We start from the raw sequence: 19970 nt of genomic DNA, 5'->3' as shown, positions 1-19970 counted from the left end.
TGTGGTCCCCAGACTCATTGTTGGATGTCTGCTTTGTGATGTCGACTGCCTCTTGCTCTCTCTCGTGTGCTGGATGGATCTCTAGAAGCAGTTTATTCTGTCGGGACCACAGGATACAACCTGTTGGTTTGTTGGCTGCTCCGGTTTACCTGGAAGAACAGACGAGGTGGTGAGAGTCATCAGCTTCACATAAGATGAGCCTGGGACGGAGAGATCCTTCTCCTCTTCCTCCTTTTCTTTACTCTGTTCATCTTCTTCGTTTTCAGGGAGCTTTGCAGGTGGTCGGGCCTTCAACCAAAGAGAAGAGCAGAGCAGGACGATTCAAACAGAGAGCTGACACACGGCGGCGTACAGGAATGTTTCTGAACACGCTAAAACAACTGAAACAGCTTCCTCATTAACTAGTGCCGCATAATTACATCCGACTAACGTCTGAGGAGAATTAATAAAGAAACATTGCAAAATGATCTGGCTAATATGTTAGAAAGCACGAGTCAGACAACAACAGAACTGTTATGATGTTGTTATGAGAGTGGAGCAGGACTCTTAACTGCCTCAGGAAGGTGGTTTATGGTGTGGTCTGTTTCAGGAAAGTCTGCCAAAGCCCTGTAGCCACAGCTGGACACCTCTGGATCCTGTTACAACACAAAGGTGCAGACACATGTTTCTGTTTCCTACAAAATGATGAAACTTATGCGACATCACAGCATATTAGTGCATGTAGGAGTCATCATGTCAGCTGTGTGTGTGTAGATACAGTATATACAGACCTCGCTCAGAGCATAAGTCCACAGAATGCTGACCACCTCTTCTTTTAATTTCTAAGAGCAAAGACAAAAAATAAGAAGTGAATTTAATGCACATACAACACACACACATAAGACAAAGCACTAGAATCAATAGAGGATTCCAACCTTTTTCTTATGTATTCTGCAGACTTGTTACTCATTACTTTTTACATGTATTCTGTTACTCCTCAACACTGTGCACAGGTCCTGTGGCTGCAACCCAAAAGCATCCCTATCAGGCGTCCTGTGCTAATACGCCATGTTTGGTTTTGGTCTTGTGTTTGTTTAGATGCAACTTTGCAAACCTAAGCTGTACTGCCATATCATTGTTAGAGAGGAGGAGAGCTTTCCAACAAGCAGCACTGCATGGTCTAGGACTCATCTGCTGGGACGGCCACTGCTGCACTGTGTTGAATCCTCCAGAGCAACAAATGACCAAAACTTCTGTTTTTAAAAAGATGCTCACACTCGCTGATCCATTTATTAGTTACTGTGAAGTCCGACCACAGCAGGACTCTGAGGACTGGACCCTCACACGTCTGTACTTTGTGCTTCTACCCAGCTTTACATTGATGTGCTAACTTTAGCTACCAAACACAGTGATGTAGAGATGTGACTCTACAGTGAGGTTATACAAACAGCTGGTGAGAGTCCTGTTTACAGACAGAACCACAGAGAAAAACATAACCTGGTGGAGTTCCTGTGTCGCTCTGTTAGCTCCTCAACACAGAGCAACATGAACGTTACGACGCACCTCGTACTGCTCTGATTTAACTGTGAGCCGAGGCACCAGAGCCAAAAGCTCAGCGATGGCTTGAACCACCTCTGGCTGTGAGTGACAGCTGAGCTCAGGCCAAACAGCTCTCCATGCTGAGATAATATCCACCACCTGAGAAAGAAAGATTTGTTTTAAGACCAGAACTTTGGAAAAGATTCAAAAGTTATGATCCAGAAAAATGATGATTCCTGAATTTAAAGAGACAAATGGAGACAGACGAGGTACCTCTGCTCGACACAGCTCCTGTAGTCCCTGCAGGACGAGAGCAGCCGGGGTTGCCAGGTCTGGTCTGTTGCACTGTTTTAAAGTGAGTGAAATGGCAGCCACCATGTCCCCTGCATGCTGGTAAGGCCTGGTTAACACACACATCAGCGTGAACAAAGCGGGAAATGTGTTTCTTCTAATTTTGTTACCATTTTTATTTAAGAAAAAAGCATTAAAAGTGCCAGGACACGTGTAAGTAAGTAAATGCCAAACACAGCTTCTTATCATTGCGAACTCTTATGGCTGCAAATGTTTTACTATAAAAGCAAACGTAAGCATTTGTGAAAACAAGAAAACAGCTCAATGATTTGCTAAATTTGTACTGTAGCATCCATCCAGAGGGTTTCCCAGGTTTTCACTAATGCTGGCTAAATAAGCTGCATGTACATGTTAGCAGGCGTAACAGGCCCCGGGAGGATGGACAGTGTGCACCAGCTGGTTAGAACAAAGGAAATAATCAAATAAAATCATCGTTTTATTTCATCAACACACATAAAGGCCAGTTCACAAAAACTGACAAGCATTAGCTAGCAGCTAACATGTAAAGGACGTGTGCAGGAGCCTGGATGCAGTTTGTGGAGTTTATATGATCAACATAGTTTTTGGGTTAAAGGTTAAAAGTATAAAGTTATGGCTCACTTGCTTAGAGTTGTATTATATGGGAAGCAGTGCTTACAGACTGACATAGTTTGATTTCTTTTGCTTCAAATGTATGCTTTTATTTTGATAGTCTGGCAGAGACAGGAAGTTAGCTGCCTCTCAGTCTCTCTGTTTGAACTGAACTTTGTAAGACTTTGATCCTTCTGGATTCAGGCACGTGTAGCTGCTCTAGACATTTGTACGGAAATATTTAAAACTGGACTCCTGCTGATTTTTGGAGAAACAGGGACTCAGTGGAGCGTCGAGCTGAGGCTTCATTCATTCTATTTTTCTGAACTTTCATCAGCTTGCTGAGCAGAAACATCTATGAAGAGTCCAGTCAGTGATTATTACTCATTAGAAGGGAAGATGAAGAATCCTGGTGTTGGAAGCTCACACTGTCTGCACTGTGCATGCAAAGTCCACTGAATGAATGAACCAGTGAATGTAGGAAGTGCCCACTGTTTCTGTAAGTATGGGAGGACCCACCTCTCTCTGCAGATGTCCCTGACACAGGCGGCCCTGGCCAGGATCTGCTCCCACTGGGTGTCCCTCCCCAGCACCACCCTGCTGTCCTGCTGGCTCATTAGACGCTGCAGCTCTGGGTAGACCCGGTCCTTACAGACATGACCAAAGCAGCACACAATCAAAGACAAACAGAAGCTTTGAACACATGAATATGACATTTATAGTAATGCGTTATTATTGCAAACCTGTTTTTTCCACAGAGCGGTCATGAGGCGCAGTACCACTGCTCTCAGCTTGGGGGAGCCGGCCAGCATGTGCAGACTGTGCAGCACGATCGGGAAGCAAAGCTGGAATATTACAGCACATATGATCCGAGCCAAGTTTACAAGAGAAACACACGGTTACAGCTGAAGAAGGCAGATGTTAGACGATGACTGCTGGTTTGGAGAGTCCAGCTCACTGACAGAGTGCTTTATACTACAGAGCACTGCATCTATCCCACACAGAGGCTGCTGTGGTGGAGTCCAATCCCAGCTCCTACAAACTGGGTACAAGAAACACTGTCTGTGTTCACACAGAGAAAACTGTGTGAAAGACGTGAGAATTTCTCTTTGTTCCTTTGTCAAAGTGCTAAACATCGAGAGGGGAACATTTCAGTTATTCGCTGTTATTGGTGGATTGTGCTCACAGGCTGGTATTTGGGACACCCTGGTTTTTAAACTCTAGAAGCCTCCTGGATGAAGAGAAGCTCCTCAGACTACATGACCTGGATGACCCCACAGATAAAAGCTCATATGTGTGTATGATGGACTAAAACACACTGTGAGCGCTGAGATGAAGTAGAAAGGTGCTGCTGATGTTCCAGCCCCGTCTCCAGACGCTCACAGTCAGTACAGGCTCTTCTTAGTCGTGCTGCGTACCTTATGAGTGCCGAGGTTTGGCAGGCTTGTGAGAACAGCGTGAGCCAGGACGGGATTCTTTTCTTTGGTCAGTTTGAACAAAAGAAGCAGCACGAGGGGCGGGACCTGCAGAGGGAAACACCCACATCAGCAAACACACCAACCAAACATTAAATGCACTTTGTCAGACCGTACAGAGGCTGCATCACTGACCTGTATGTGCACACGTTTAATGCTGTCGAGCCAAAAACATCACTTTGAATCAACATCACTGCAGTAAATCATCATTAAGGTTTCATAGTGGTTAGCTTCTGGCTTTTCCTGTAACAAAGACCTGCTGCTGCACGTTTAACATGACAAGTACGAGCGAGCAGAGATCTCCAGAGGACTCAAATATGCCAACAACCTTCAACCAGTGCATCCAAACACCAGTGTGTGCAGCACTCTGGGAGCAATTAGAGCAGAAGGTGAATCCTCTGGGGCCCGGTGCACGCTTGAGTAATGAGGGGTAAACTTCACACTTCATCTGCAGCTAGTGACTCCAACACGAGTCCAGAGGGAGGTCTGTCCCCTTAGAGCACTCCCTAACCTCTCCCTTTATACGGCAGCAGATCAGCAGCAATCACACAGCAGTGACAGCTTTTATCTTCCTGCTGATCTGAACCATTTCAAAGTCATGTGTTGGTGCCAAAACACCAGGTTATCAACATGTGTTTACTGCTCTTAGAAAGACAAACACAAGCTAGCTCCCTTACATACAACATATCTACATGTCAGAGGGAACAACATGCATTACTTTATATTCAGTCCACAGATTTAAGAGAACAGTTGTGTGGGTTCTCTACCTGGCAGGGGTCGGCAGCAGCGACAGCCTGGCTTGCTTTCAAAGCCAGCTGGCAGATGTTTTCCTGACCCATGATGATGAGATAAGTCACAATCAGGACAAGAGAGGAGGACAGGCGCTGGCTGGACGACAGGGCGGAGCTGACCGCCAACAGCCAATCGGTCGCTGCTGCTGGATTGTTGGCCACTTTGCGCAGTACCGACAAAGACACGCTGAGCTCACTATACCAGGAACTCAGAGACAGAGGCAGTGATGGGGCAGGCTGAGGGAGACAGATTCACGAGAAACAAATGATAAAGAACAAAGAGCAAAGCTAAAGATGCACCGTGAATGTTAATGAAGTGTAATTTAAGGATCAAGCAAAGCATCTCAGAGGAACAACACTCCAGAGACTGGATGCTGACCCTGAAGAAGAGGCAGTAAAGACAGCCCTGTTGCTATGACACTGAGAGGGAAACAGTATTTTTGGATGGATGTTGTCTATGCTCTAATGCTCTGTCCACTCACCACCTAACACCTACCTGCACTATTGTAACAGTGTTTCTTTACGTGGCTACACCTCAAAGAAAGACTCCAAAAACTGAATGTGAGAAACAGGCCTGGGGCTAACTGCTAGGCTACCTGCTAGGCTACCTGCTGGGCTACCTGTTGGGCTAACTGCTAGGCTACCTGCTGGGTTACCTGCTAGGCTACCTGCTGGGTTACCTGTTGGGCTAACTGCTAGGCTACCTGCTAGGCTACCTGCTGGGCTACCTGCTGGGTTACCTGCTAAGCTACCTGTTGGGCTACCTGCTAGGTTACCTGCTAGGCTACCTGCTGGGCTACCTGCTGGGTTACCTGCTAAGCTACCTGTTGGGCTAACTGCTAGGCTACCTGCTGGGCTACCTGCTGGGTTACCTGCTAAGCTACCTGTTGGGCTACCTGCTAGGTTACCTGCTAGGCTACCTGTTGGGCTACCTGCTGGGTTACCTGCTGGGTTACCTCCTGGGTTACCTGCTAGGCTACCTGCTAGGCTACCTCTTGGGTTATCCGCTAGGCTACCTGCTGGTCTACCTGCTGGGTTACCTGTTGGGCTACCTGCTGGGTTACCTGCTGGGGTTTATCCACGGGCCTGCTAACTCTGCGCAGCAGGCTGTGAGCCAGCCTGTGGTTGGTGCTGTGTGTGTTCTGGTCAGACAGCGGCTCAGTGAGACCCAAGCAGGACAGGAGCTGCAACACGGGGAGAATCAGGACCGGACTCAACCAGGGCGACGCCTCCGCTTGTTCAGGGACCAAACTCAGTGCTGTGTTAAGAGAAAGAATATCTCATGTAGGACACAAAGCTCTGTGAGGTTCCAACCATGACCTGCACACACAACCTAGTTTTGTTCCCACTAATTCTTTCACTGCTTCAACGTCTCTTAAAGGAAGCTAAAGCCAGCAGAGCTTTGTCCAAAATAATCACTTTACCAAGTCTGAGAAGGCTGGTCAGCTGATCTGAAGGGGCTTCCAACAAGAGCAAGGCCACGCCCATCACCAGCTCATCCAACAGCAACTCCTACAGAAAACAAACAGCGATGCCAACAGGTCAATACAGGCTCCAGGCCACAGAGGCCCGAAGGCTCACACATTACAGCACTGACTGGTTCACAATGGGGGACATTTGACCCACATGTGTAAACCTCTACAGGCCAGAAGGCATCTTGTTCCATGTACTGACATCACCAGCAGACTGACAGCTAATAAATAAGTCAGCATGTTTGGTTTGTAAGCGTGGATCGATGGTTTCCTCTCAGAGAGGCTCCAACTGCAGGATGATGTTAATAAGGTGAAACGTGTAAACAGAATCGGTCCCAGCATGGAGACAGTGTGTGAAGAAGACTCTGTATTTACATGAACCAATCACCACTGCAGAGCAGTTCATTTAATCCCCACGTAAGAAGATCTGTGTAACCGTCACTACAGCTGTTTCTGTGATGAAGTTTCAGTCAGCTTTAATCAGCTGTTTGGATGAGAAGCAGCGCAGAGACCAACAAGTGCTCAGCATCACTGGGAACAAACCACTTCAGGTGACCCATCATGGAGCTCATCCAGAGGATCAGAGCAGCGATCAAAGCAAAGGGTGACGAATCTAAAACATGTGCTGAGTTACTTCCTTCCACACGTGTTCATAGTTCTGATGGCTTCAGTGAGATTCAGCCTAAACTAATTTTTCACACTAATTCTGGTCACGCAGCGTCTCCAACAGCTTTCTTTAATGTGACTGTAGCCTGAGGGTGCACAGCCTGACTTCATCACACGAGTTAGTGTAAACAAACCTGATGACAGCATGAAAATGAGCAGAGACTGTAGTGCAGGGCGTCACAGGCCACATATACTTCTATCAGAGATCATTCACGTGTCGGTTATTAACAGTACGTAGGAGCCGAATCTTCAACCCGCTGAGAAGCCATGTAGGAGGGGCGGGACTGTATTTTAATGGGCACACCATGCAGCCAATCACACGCAGAGTGTCTGGGATCATACCATTACGTGACAGAAAGAAGGCCAGGTACACAGAGAGACGGGCAGCGTGAGCGCGCTAAAGTGAGACCCGCTTTGATTGTCAGCCATCATGGAGGACCAAAGGTTTCACACCTGTTCAGGCCTCAAACTCAGGTGTGCTCTCCCTGGTAGGAGCAACAAGGCTGAAAACACTGAACCAAACAATGCTACATTTCTACAAAGTGTCTTTGAGTGTCAGATATTCACACGTGTGCATGTCCACGTCAGCTCGCTGCAGTGAGTGAAGAAGCTGATAAGCATCAATGCCAAATAACCCAGTGCTGGGAGTCCAGGCTCAGGTTTGGAGCAGAGACATTTGCACACGTAAAACAAAAAGCATCCCTTTTGTTTGCTTCCATATTTAGGCTCGCTCACGTTAACCAGCACAGCAGCGCGGCTTCTTTATCGTTGCTGGTGTCTGTTTACAAACAGCCATCACCTGACAGGCTGGAACCAGCTGCTGTATTAAGCCGATTATTGGTCTGCAGTCTCCGTTGAACTCGAGGCATCGCCGACACGCACACAGCAGCTGCAGAGCCAGCGCCGCTTTCTCTGGTTTCCACTGGTCTCCAGAGCTCCCAGTTAGATCTTGGAGCAGAGCGCCCACAAATGCACACAGCTCCAGGACTGCCTCCACGCTGTCCACCTGCAGGACAGAGAGGAGAGGCTGACATAGCTGCATCCTGCTCTCTGTATTAGTCACTTCCTGTCAATCTGAGCGTATAAATAAGAGAGACACATTTAAAGGATGGTGGACTGTAAACAGAGTGGAAACATGTCGGCCGTGTCGTTGTACAGTTACCTAACATAACTTCAGCTTGTTACCTGCATGTGTGGAACCAGCTGACAAAGACAGAGCAGCAGCCTGTCAGACACTGGGGACAGCGTTTCCTGCTCCTTGTTCTGGGGGGCGGACCTGGATCCTCCCTGAATGGGCAGCATCACCCTAAGAAGACTCTGTCGAAGGAGCGCGTGCTCGGGTTGCCTGTGCGGTTGGCAGTATAGGTACCGAAGGAAGGGGGCCAGCATGGTGATATAAGCCTCTTTATCTCTGTAACGCACACACACACTGGAGTCAGAAGAACCTCTGAAAATATATCATCTCATAATGTCCAGTTGTCTTCAAAGACAACAACATAACAGGATACGACAGGAGCCAGTAAGACTTACCTGTCAACAGCTTTCTGGATAAAGTCATCGATCTCGAACAGCAGAGCCGGCCAGCAGTCCTCTCTGTTCTCCAGGGCTGTGACGTACGGGTGAGGGCTGCTCCTGCAATGGACGGGTCAGTGTCCCAGCTCTGATTCAAGTTATGCTCCCAACAAGCCACTGAGTCAGTCTATTACAACGAAGACAAACTAAGAAGGCCTAAATCCACACAAGACCTGTCGCCTTCCTCCTCTCACCCCAACCAATCACAGCACATGGCCCCGCCCCGCCTTGAGGCGACTGCTGTTGTGATTTGTTGCTGTATGAATGAAACTGAATTACAAGTTCTCCAAAGAACAAACTGTTAACACTAAAAACTACTGACGGTGTTATTTTAAAGCATCCACCCTTTACTATTGGCCAAGTGCTACACATCGTCACTTTTGCAGAATGCAGTCACATAAATAGTCCTCCAACATCCGTACTGTTTCCACACAAACTGGATTTATACACCCACTCCCACAGTGACAATCTAAAGGCAAAGTGTCACATAGCTGCCACCTATGAGGATGAAAACATGCTTAAACTATCGTGTACTCACACGTACCTCTAACCAGAGTGGAGTTTGAGAGACTAAACGTTAGCAGTTCCACACACACTAATGCATCCACTGATACCATTATAGATCCAGCCTCCGTGTTTCCAGTCTTCACACGACGTAACCTGTTTGACCACATGTGTCACCCTTCAGCACGCCATTTCCAGACCCTGAGTTTTAATACAGCGCCAACTCGTCAGCCTATCAGAGCACTCCCCACGTTTCAGCACAAAGGAAGCAAACAATCAGGAGTTTCTTCTATTTATTGTGACTCAAAGTCTGTTGGTGTTTCAGAGCACTGGCAGGCAATTTGGACAGGGGAGATCTTTCTGTTGCACCGCTGATTTTTATACGGATGTTCACGAGTGTCTTTGCCTTTGAGGTGAAGTCTGCATTCATCCACAGGACAGATTTTATGCACTAAAAAGAGGAGAGCTCACCATATTGTGACCAAACATCACTTTTAATGTTAAAACCCTGTTGGTTCTTACAGCAGCCCATCACTGCAGCCACAGCACCGTCTGTCACTCTGTCCTCACTCATGAACAACACCCACAGATACTTAAACGCCTCCAACTTGGGCGCCAGCTCGTCCTTGACCTGGAGTGGCTGCTCCACTGTTTTCAGCTTTGAACCACAGCCTCAGACTTGGAGGTGCTGATTCTCATTCCCAATGTTTCACACGCAGCTGCAGAATTACTCAAAACAGCATCGATAACAACACCCAGCAGGAATAGACCCGACAGTGATGGCAAATCGGACCAAGCTCCAAAAGTCTTGCTCCATTGCCTCACCAAGCTCCTCGTTCAGCTGAGTTTTTGGAGTTGCTAGATGGGGTACCCACCTCACCCAGCAACTCTAAAAAATACTCTAAACAGCTGTTAGTCACATGTGAACAGATGACTATGGGCACCTGTTCCCAACATGACGGCACAGGGAAGCACCCGTCCTGTCCACCAGAGAAAACGTCTAAATGCTGATCAAATCAGGGAGATACAAACGTACCCATTCCCTGCCTGCCCCCTCTCACTCTTTACATGTAGTCAGTATTTTTCAACACGCACTAGTTTGGGATGCTCATGCTCCAAGAGCCAGTTTATAGCTGGGACTCAAGCACCAGGGCCACGACTGCCACCCCACAGAGCACCGGACCCCTACAGCACTTCAAGTGGGTGATGGACCAATGCTGCCTCTTTGGACTAGCAGTAAGCTACAAGCTATGTGTAGCTTGATAGATTACACAAGACAACATGTATGAACACCTCTAGATATTAGACATGAGATACTTACCTGATAGAATACGGACAGGTGAAGTGGCCATCGCTCTGGTCAGCCTGCATCTCCAACAATCGCCGAATGACTTTTATCAACCCTTGAGTGTGTCTGTTGGATATCAGAGTCAGAATAGCTGAAAAAACTAACAGTCTGAGTGTTTTCTTTGCTTCAAATGTTTTCAAATAGTTACATTATGCTGCACAACGAGGTCAGCGTCCAGATTAGAGAGCATCCAGGTCTGAACTGTGGAACAGTGACCTTTAACATTTTCATGTTTCAAAGCTATTTTCTTTACTTCATGAGCCCTGATGGAGAGCAATGACATCGTGGATTTATCCTCAGCACAGACTAAGCTGTGACCTCCATGTGTCTAACTCGGTTTGTAGACTGTCAGTCGGGCTCCTGCACTGGAAGCATTGACTCCATGTTACAGGCTGGTAGCTGGAAAAGAAGGCGACTGGACTTGATTAAGTTTTAAAGATGTTTCCTTCTTATACAAGGTGGAGAGACCCACATACTTAAACCCTACAGGGCGTTGCCCTCCTTGGAGATGGTCATCGAGCTATTTGTCATGTGCATCGTCACATGACTATAAACAAAAGCGTAGGTCATTGTCAACACCAAGGATTAAGGGTTGAACCACTATGAGACCTCACTGCGACCCATCATGTGACCTTTGAGGTCACCTGAGGCCAGGTGTGAGTGGGCCTTTAAAGGGATTTAAAGACTGAATTCGTAACAGTGGACAAACACGGCCTTCTTCATGCCTCTTCTCAGTTCCCAGTGTTAGCATTCTCGTGCTAAAGAGAGCCTTCTTTGTCCTGCTGAGGTCCGTCTTTCATGTTGTGCCTTTGTCCAGCGGCTGTAACGCTGCATGGATGCAGGTTACAGAGCCTCTGTCAGACTCATTGACAAACAGCTGAGCTTTCTGAGGCAGGATCGTGGCGTCCAATAACTGCGTGTTGCATACCTTGCAGAAGGCAGGAGGTTGAGGACACCATTGAGGATGTAGTCCAGGTCTGCATGGCCCTGGTCCACCAATAACACCAAGGTGTCACAGCACGCTGAACACACCACAGCACAGTCACTGCAGCACTGCTGCCACAAAGCTTCCAGTGCTGGGCCCTGAACGACAACAGTGATGCAGTCAGAGTTTCAGAAGTTTAACAAGACTATCTGTGCCATTTCACACATGCACTGAAGCCCTGAATGAAAACGGACAGAGACAGAGGTGCAATCTGTCCCACTCAGTTCAGCCACTCAGCACTGATTCAATCCCACAAGGTTTGATTCAATTTGGACTCAGACAGTCAGAAATATTATAACTATGCTCGTTTCTCAGTGCATATCCATATTTTATATCTGTGTATAAAAACAAAGCTGACACTGTGAGATCAGAGGTGTCAGCCTCACAGCAGATGTGTCAAAGTCACTGAGGATAAAACACAGGACCACATGAAGCAGATGTTCCTGCTCTTTTATACTTCATGTAACTAAAGAAATGATCACATGTGACTCTTACAGGAACCCACCTGAGCACAGGACCAGGTGATCTGCCCATCTGACCCTTTTTCCTTTAAGACAGCTGCAACAAGACTTCTCACCGTCTGCAACACAAGAAATCACACTTCTGTCCCATTATTCACAATAACAACGAGAGGAAGAGAAACCAACACTACAGAGTGAATGAATGAATGAATGAATGAATGAATGAATGGATGAATGGATGAATGAATGGATGAATGAATGGATGAATGGATGAATGAATGGATGAATGAGCCCACAGGGACCTGAGTCTGTGTGTTCAGTAAAACCTGCCTCCCCTCTACATAAACATATTATACACACGAGTGTGAGCGACTCAGAAACCCTCGTGGTTGCCAACAAACATACAAAGTAACTCTGTGTCTTGGATCTTGTTACACTGTAAACTCACCTCCTGTCTCTTTAAAATCCTCCAACAGCTGCACACATGTATCCGTGCACCTTACGGTCATGTTACTCTATCAAATAGTTACGTTACTCTTTACTCTGTCTTATCAGGAGACTTTTTTATGAGTGTTGCTGAATTCCTGTTAATGGTAGAGATTTTCTGCCTGTGTGAGCTGCTAGTTTACCTCTGTCAGTAACAAATCACTCGTACCTGTGGAATCTCTGCAGACAAGGGAAGGATCATTTGTATCATTTGGATGGGAGGAGTCACAGAGCAGAGTCCGCCTCTTACCTGGGCTTGTATGACGGGGCTGGGGAACTCGAGCCGCGTCTTTAAACTCTCCATCATGTCACTGGATCACACCTGTGAACATCCAGAATCTCCATTAGAACAAGAGGAGGAGGTTTGAGAAAAACACAAAAACTAAATGGGGAGTCTCATGAATCCAAGCTGGGAGCTGGTCCACAGGAGACGGGCCACTGAGAGACAGCTGAAGGCACTGCCTCCTATTCTACCTAGCAACAACAAATAAGGCTGCAGTCTGAGGAGGGAGTGCTCCATCAGTATAACTTTGTACTACAAGCTTTTTAAGAGACGACAGAGGCTGATTATTGGAGGCCTCGTCTGTCAGAAGGAGGACTTTAAATCTTGGATTTAACAGGGAGTCAGTGAAGAGGAGCTAATATGTGACAGATATGCTCTCTTTCTACTTCCTGTTGGTACTCGTGCTGCAGCGTTTCAGCTTAACTGGAGGCTTTGAGGCTTTTCATGGCACTTGTCTGATAACACTGACTCACAGTCGTGCAGCTAGAATGACTCTCAGCTTAGTTCACAGACCTACGTGGTTGTTTGTGCACACTGAATGATATATTCTGCTCAAAGATGGCTCCTCACAGCTTCACTGGAGGCCACGATGATGCTGTTTCTAAGAGTTTTAGGGCCGAGCACAACAGCCTCTGTCTGGATTTAGAAGCAGGAAATTAGAGGTCACCAGGTCTTTTAGGTCTCTGTGATCAACAAATCACAACAACAGTCACGTGAAGGCACAGACCACGAAGTACAGAGAAAATCCCACTAACCAGTCAACCCCAATGAGCAAGGCCTCGGCCACAGCAGGAAGGAAAATCTCCCTTTTAGCCGAAACAGACTGGAGGACGGGCAGACGTCTGACCGACTGGTGGAGAGGGAGGGACTCACATGGTGGATACTCACCTCTCACAGACGGTGAGAGGACAAAGACAAAAGTGTCGCCTCATATCAGGCGGCACCTCCAGGGCTGAAAACTGAAACCTGTGCAGAAGTGCCAAAAACTGCAATTCCCCTAACGGCCCCTGGAGCCTGCATCCAAAAGTGAGACGACCCCAACAGCCCCCTATATGAGCACTGTCACAGTTTACAGCTGTAGCTTTTTACCAGGCCTCACCTCTGCCCATCCAAGTGACCCACCTGTGTCACACACACTGTGAAGCTGAGCAGTGTGTCACTATGAAAGCTCCTGCTTCTTCCATGGTTTATATACACATGCTGTGTGGATGTGTGTCTGAAGGAGCACAATACATTGGGACGCACACTCAGTGTCCCAAGTGTCACTTTCAAACTATAAAATACAAAAATAAAATCAGCAGCGTTGCTCTGTTGGTCTCTAAGAGGACATCAGGCTAACATCTACTGTTATTAAATTAGTGCGACGCACCATGATGAGCTGCACTCACACTGATACAGCCACATAGTACGAGACAGCTCGAATAATTAATCAGGAGTAATCCCCCAGATATATAACAACGCTCAATCTGGAAATGGCAAAGCCGACCAGCCAACACAGAGCAGCATGTTTATGAAGTGTCCCACAAGAAACACGTCAGAGAAACCAGGAGAGGAACTGTGGTGTTACATGATGAGTGGGTGAATACAGCTGTTAAGGGTCACTGAGTGAAGGATGCAACAGGAGTTAGACCTGCTCTGGTGTCTGTTTTGGAGATGGTGACAATGACTTCAAATTAAAATCTAAAACCCAGCTGGATGTGTCGTAGTGGAAAATGTTCAGTTTGTCTTTAGAGTGACTGGAATGGACGAGGAGGGCCAGCTCAGGCTGAACCTGAGACCAGGTGACAGACCTGGATCCTCGGGACCAGGTGAGAGGAGGCAGATGAGTTGCTATGGAGACACTGAGAGGAGAAACCGGAAGAAGGAGAATGAGCTACTATCTGTGGCGTTTCCATCAGAGCCGCTGCGCAGATCGACCCTGCAGGGCTTCCGTCGTGATGTTCGTGGCAGGAACACTGGATTGTCTCTTGAAACTACACCGTTAGCTGGGTGACATTAACGGCGAGATGTGTGAAAACTGCAGTTCTCCAAGTGACAAGACTTTTATTAATGAAGTGAGTGAAAATAAGGTTGATTTGTCAAAGCGGTTTCCTGCGGTGCGCAGCTCGTCCTGGTATTTCCTACATTTCCCACAGGCCAAAGCGCTTCACCACAAAGCTCCGTACACACGAGGCCATCCACAGTTATCTGGTGATCGTAATACGGAGAAAACTAAACTGTAAAGTCGTCCGGACACAACTTAGCACTGAACAGGACCTGCTAATAGCAGCTTAGCATCAACACAAGCTAATGCTAACGTTATACAGCTGACGGCAGGTTCACTGTAACAGATACGCGGCTGTAACTGCAGCAGGCTAAGAAAGACTAACGAAGCTCAGTTAAAGTTATACATGCTGTTCAACAAACTTTACCTCCTCCATCCAGCAGACCCGCGCGGAAATACGGCGAGCAGCGAGGGCCAAAAAGGACAGGAAACCGCCTGTCTCACGCGATTACGTCACAGACATGCACAGCACGCGCAGGCTGACTTCATATTTTCGGCACATTTAATAGAGCACTGCAGTTATTATCATTGTTTCTTGTTGTTAATATTATTTTATGACAAAATGTTGACACACTGTGTGAAATGTAAATAAAATTGGATGGTTTGTAAATCTCATGAACCCATACTTTACTCATAACGCAACATAGAAAACAAATGAGCTCATTGTGAATTTGGTGGCAGCAACATCCCAAAAAGCTTGCAGCATGGCCATGTTTCCAACATCACCTCTACTTTCAACAACCGCCCATAAACACCTGGGAGGAGACCAGGTGCTGGACTTTTGGGAGAGCATCATTTTTGTCTGATGTAAGGGACAGAGCTGCTCAACAGTCCTGCGGCTTTTCCTCTCGTGATGTCACAAATATCATCAAATATCTGGTGCAGAACTTGCGGTCTTCCACTACAAAGCCCTGCTGTAGTGTGCAGCTTAGCAACATCCTCCATAAACATGTAAAAGACATCATCTCCATGGGAGCACATGTTGCTCTAAAACCTGTGTACATAATTCAGTCTTGGTTCCTTTCCAAATGTGCAAGGTGCCAATTCCAGAGGCACTGATCTAATGCCAACCATCAGAGATGCAGCCTTTTTAAACACTGATAACAAACTTCAGCTCAGACATGCAAAGCGTCTCATTACAGACGATTTACAGCCGGCGAGCCTTCAAAGTCTTGGGTCTGAGATGAGTCCGTAAGAAACCAAGTCGGCCGGTTTGGAAGCACGTCGCGAGGCTCCAAATGCTCCACCAGACCGCCGACAGGTCTCGCACACCACAGCCGCTCTATCACGTGACACATACTCCTCCTATGTGGTCATGTGTTGGGTTACGCCATGTCGCAAGTTTTCTGAGGTGCTTTTGTGATATTTAGTAGATCGGATTACATCTTTTTTTATTTATTACTTATATCCGATCCAGTAATTCAGGTCAGTATCGGACTGATACCGATATGCAACATCGGCTCGGTCCATCTCTAGTTCAGATGGCTTTTAATGAGCCTTATAAAATAAACACAGTTTAAAAACATCTAGCAACTAAATCAAGGGTAGCCTGAACTTACAGTCACTGAACACAGCAAGTGTCCCTGCTCTCAGATACAAAACCTGCCTATAAAAGTTCAGAATAATGAAATCAGCAGCACTGATTCTATCATTTCTAGTCTCACACACCACTTGTGCATTTCTGTTGTTTTGGTTCACATCGGTTGATTTTCTGCTGTAAACAACTATTGAGGGAACATTTTGTCCATCAGGATCCTGTAGAAACAGCTTCCATGTCAAACATTAATATTCTGGATTCTGTTTAGAAAGATAAAGATTTTTTAGAAAACTCTCTAAAGAATTCAACATCTGTTTTGTTTTCTACTATTTATTTAAAAAGTCACTCTAGAACAGATTTCTTTAATCACATGTCTTTCTGTGTCTTCCATACAAACATTAAACATGCAAACACTCAACACAGCAACACTGAAAGCATCCGAGTGTAACTGTCATTCAAATCAAACTTTATACACAATTACAACATGGAACAAAAGACAATCTAAACATTAAAACACTCCAACCAATGAAGAATCAAATGAAACCAATCACAATCAACATCAAAATATGATCATGGAAAAATAGAAGAGACATATCATACAATTCATACACGTTCATGTGAAATCTTTGGGTTCAATAACCTTCAATCCTTCTTTTAAATTACATTTAAATTTCAGCTGGCAGCAAAGAAATTAATCAGAAATTAACCTCAATGAATCTGCAGCTTCATCGATGTGATGCTGAGTTTCTGACTGAGATTGAGTCTGAACATGTTTGACTCTGTGAAACAGTCAGAGTGTTTCTCTAACAGCAGGAGCCTCTTTACACTCAGCTTCACACAGACGAGCTGAGGAACGATCAAGCAAACTTCTTCTTCTGTCATTTTTAACAGCAGCTTGCATCCAAAGATGTTGCACTACTGCCATCTCCTGGCTTTTACTCTTACTTCTCTTCCAGATCTTCAGATCCTCTTGATGAGATCAGTATTTCTCAAAAATGAAAAACCACTCCTTTCACCTCATCATGACTTAACTGATTAACCACTTTTTCAAACGTAAGTTTCATTTCACCACCAGTTCCCACCCTCAACACTCTCCTTTGACTTCTATACTTCAACTAATAACCACATGTTCAACCGTCTCCATAGCATTACACCATCACATGACCCAGTCGGATGTTTCCCCATCATAAAAAGAGAACCATTCAGAAAGCAATGACCTGTTTGTATTCTCCTGCTGCCTATTTAACCCACTACTCCTCTTAACTTCTATTGTGTTTGTACCCCACGTCTCCCTTTTGTTCCATTATCCCATGCCATTCTCCAGAAGTTCTTACTTTGTGTGCAAACTATTCTTTTCCCTCAGATTTCAACAATGGTATCTGCAAATCTATGTCTACTTTTTTAACAGCTGCTTTAGCCAATCTACTCTTTCATTACCCACAATACCTCTATGAGCCAGAGTCCACATTATCACTATATGTTTATTTTCTTCAGACACTCTATGATGAGCAAAAGGACGTCATACAAATTTACTTTCAATGCTGACAATGAATCACTACATATTATTACTTTTGAAATTCTGCTGTCTATCATTCTACAGCCAACAGTGTGACATATAACTCAACTGCATATATACTCAGAAGATTTGATGTTGTTTTTGCAATCTTGAGCCTTAACTGCAGAATTACCACTGCTACACTTGTTGCTTCAGGTTTGGGATCTTTCGACCCATCTGTATACACCTGTAAATAGTTCATTATAAAATTCTTCAATTCAATTCAATTCAATTCAATTTTATTTATATAGCACCAAATCACAACAGCAGTCGCCTCAAGGCGCTTTATATTGTACAGTAGATACATAGAAAAAAAACTACAATCATATGACCCCCTATGAGCAGCGCTTTGGCGATAGTGGGAAGGAAAAACTCCCTTTTAACAGGAAGAAACCTCCGGCAGAACCAGGCTCAGGGAGGGGCGGGGCCATCTGCTGTGATTGGTTGGGGTGAGAGAAGGAAGACAGGATAAAGACATGCTGTGGAAGAGAGACAGAGATTAATAACAGATATGATTCAATGCAGAGAGGTCGGTTAACACATAGTGAGTGAGAAAGGTGACTGGAAAGGAAAAACTCAATGCATCATGGGAATCCCCGGCAGCCTACATCTATTGCAGCATAACTAAGGGAGGATTCAGGGTCACCTGGTCCAGCCCTAACTATATGCTTTAGCAAAAAGGAAAGTTTGAAGCCTAATCTTGAAAGTAGAGATAGTGTCTGTCTCCTGAATCCAAACTGGAAGCTGGTTCCACAGAAGAGGGGCCTGAAAACTGAAGGCTCTGCCTCCCATTCTACTTTTAAATACTCTAGGAACAACAAGTAGGCCTGCAGAGCGAGAGCGAAGCGCTCTAATAGGGTGATATGGTACTACAAGGTCATTGAGATAAGATGGGGCCTGATTATTTAAGACCTTGTATGTGAGGAGCAGGATTTTGAATTCAATTCTGGATTTAACAGGAAGCCAATGAAGGGAAGCCAAAACAGGAGAAATATGCTCTCTCTTTCTAGTCCCTGTCAGGACTCTTGCTGCAGCATTTTGGATCAGCTGAAGACTTTTCAGGGAGTTTTTAGGACATCCTGATAATAATGAATTACAGTCGTCCAGCCTGGAAGTAATAAATGCATGAACTAGTTTTTCAGCGTCACTCTGAGACAGGATATTTCTAACTTTAGAGATGTTGCACAAATGGAAGAAAGCAGTGAAGTGAGATTAGTGCTGTAAAACTTCCACAACACTGAACAGATGCCACCACAGATGTGTTGAAATCTCAGTCAAAACTAGCAAAAACAAATGAAATCCATGAATCAGAAATGCTGATTGTTGAACAGATAATTCAGTCTGTACATGAGGAGGATCCACTTTAGACTAAACTACATACAGGAACACAGGAACCAGGGCACAGTGTAAATCCAGGACCTCTGTGTGCAACAGCTGACCTGTATGAACACAAAACACTGATTGAAGTCCACGTTGATGCTTTCTGTCTGTTTAACTTTTACATTTGAAGCAACACATTTTACTTCAAACACACAGATCAGGTAGAAAACTGTGGATTAGAAAACAAATTCATCAAGAAGGTCCTGAAGCAAGAAGTTCATCATTGCATAGAGTAAGAAAAAGGACATGAATCATCCCACAGGTCTGTGCAGTCGTTATGTTATCATCAGCTAAATCATGTCTGCATACTGTGTGTGTGTGTGTGTGTGTGTGTGAGTGTGTGTGAGTGTGTGTGAGTGTGTGTGTGTGAGTGTGAGTGTGTGTGTGTGTGTGTGTGTGTGTGTGTGTGTGTGTGTGTGTGAGTGTGTGTGTGAGTGTGTGTGCGTGTGTGTGTGCGTGTGTGTGTGCGTGTGTGTGCGTGTGTGTGTGTGTGTGTGTGTGTGTGTGTGAGTGTGTGTGTGTGAGTGTGTGTGTGTGAGTGTGTGTGTGAGTGTGTGCGTGTGTGTGTGTGCGTGTCTGTGTGTGCGTGTCTGTGTGTGCGTGTCTGTGTGAGTGTGTGCGTGTCTGTGTGAGTGTGTGCGTGTCTGCGTGTGTGCGTCTGTGTGTCTGTGTGTGTGTGTGTGTTGCTTTTTTAAATCTTCTACTTAGAGTTCAAACTTGGATAGTGATAAAAACATTGCACTGCTTCATTTAATATTTAATTGAACACATCTGTGGTTGAATTTGAATCTTAAATGTTTTGATTTCAAAGATGTGGTTCTGATATGAAGGAACAGAAAGTCAATTGTTGCCATGGATACAGTGAGACAGATGCCTCAGACCCTTATTTTTTATTTCTTTGACTTTTTATTTTATTGATTAATTTCTTTATTTTTACATTTTAAAAAGTGTATTTGTCTGAATGAACTAATC

At 45.5% G+C, this 19970-nt stretch overlaps 1 protein-coding gene across 1 annotated transcript in view; it reads right to left on the bottom strand.

The window, feature by feature from the left end:
* The window catches only part of focad (focadhesin), a 30498-nt gene extending 15481 nt beyond the window's left edge, over positions 1-15017 (bottom strand). Inside the window, exons 1-19 of the mRNA XM_040034637.1 lie at positions 14894-15017; positions 12450-12521; positions 11758-11832; positions 11196-11350; positions 10241-10333; positions 8374-8475; positions 8029-8254; positions 7643-7849; positions 6130-6217; positions 5770-5963; positions 4682-4942; positions 3858-3962; positions 3183-3284; positions 2959-3086; positions 1792-1918; positions 1543-1677; positions 771-821; positions 552-635; positions 150-288 (exon numbers count right to left, since the gene is read on the bottom strand). Coding sequence (XP_039890571.1) covers positions 150-288; positions 552-635; positions 771-821; positions 1543-1677; positions 1792-1918; positions 2959-3086; positions 3183-3284; positions 3858-3962; positions 4682-4942; positions 5770-5963; positions 6130-6217; positions 7643-7849; positions 8029-8254; positions 8374-8475; positions 10241-10333; positions 11196-11350; positions 11758-11832; positions 12450-12506 — 2329 coding nt within the window. The 5' untranslated portion in view covers positions 12507-12521; positions 14894-15017. The remainder of the gene's footprint in view (positions 1-149; positions 289-551; positions 636-770; positions 822-1542; positions 1678-1791; positions 1919-2958; positions 3087-3182; positions 3285-3857; positions 3963-4681; positions 4943-5769; positions 5964-6129; positions 6218-7642; positions 7850-8028; positions 8255-8373; positions 8476-10240; positions 10334-11195; positions 11351-11757; positions 11833-12449; positions 12522-14893) is intronic.
* Positions 15018-19970: the final 4953 nt, after the last annotated feature.

Source organism: Simochromis diagramma, unplaced genomic scaffold (genome assembly GCF_900408965.1).
Source record: "Simochromis diagramma unplaced genomic scaffold, fSimDia1.1 OVJJ01000439.1, whole genome shotgun sequence".
NCBI lineage: Eukaryota > Metazoa > Chordata > Actinopteri > Cichliformes > Cichlidae > Simochromis > Simochromis diagramma.
This window is presented reverse-complemented; position numbering and strand designations above follow the sequence as displayed.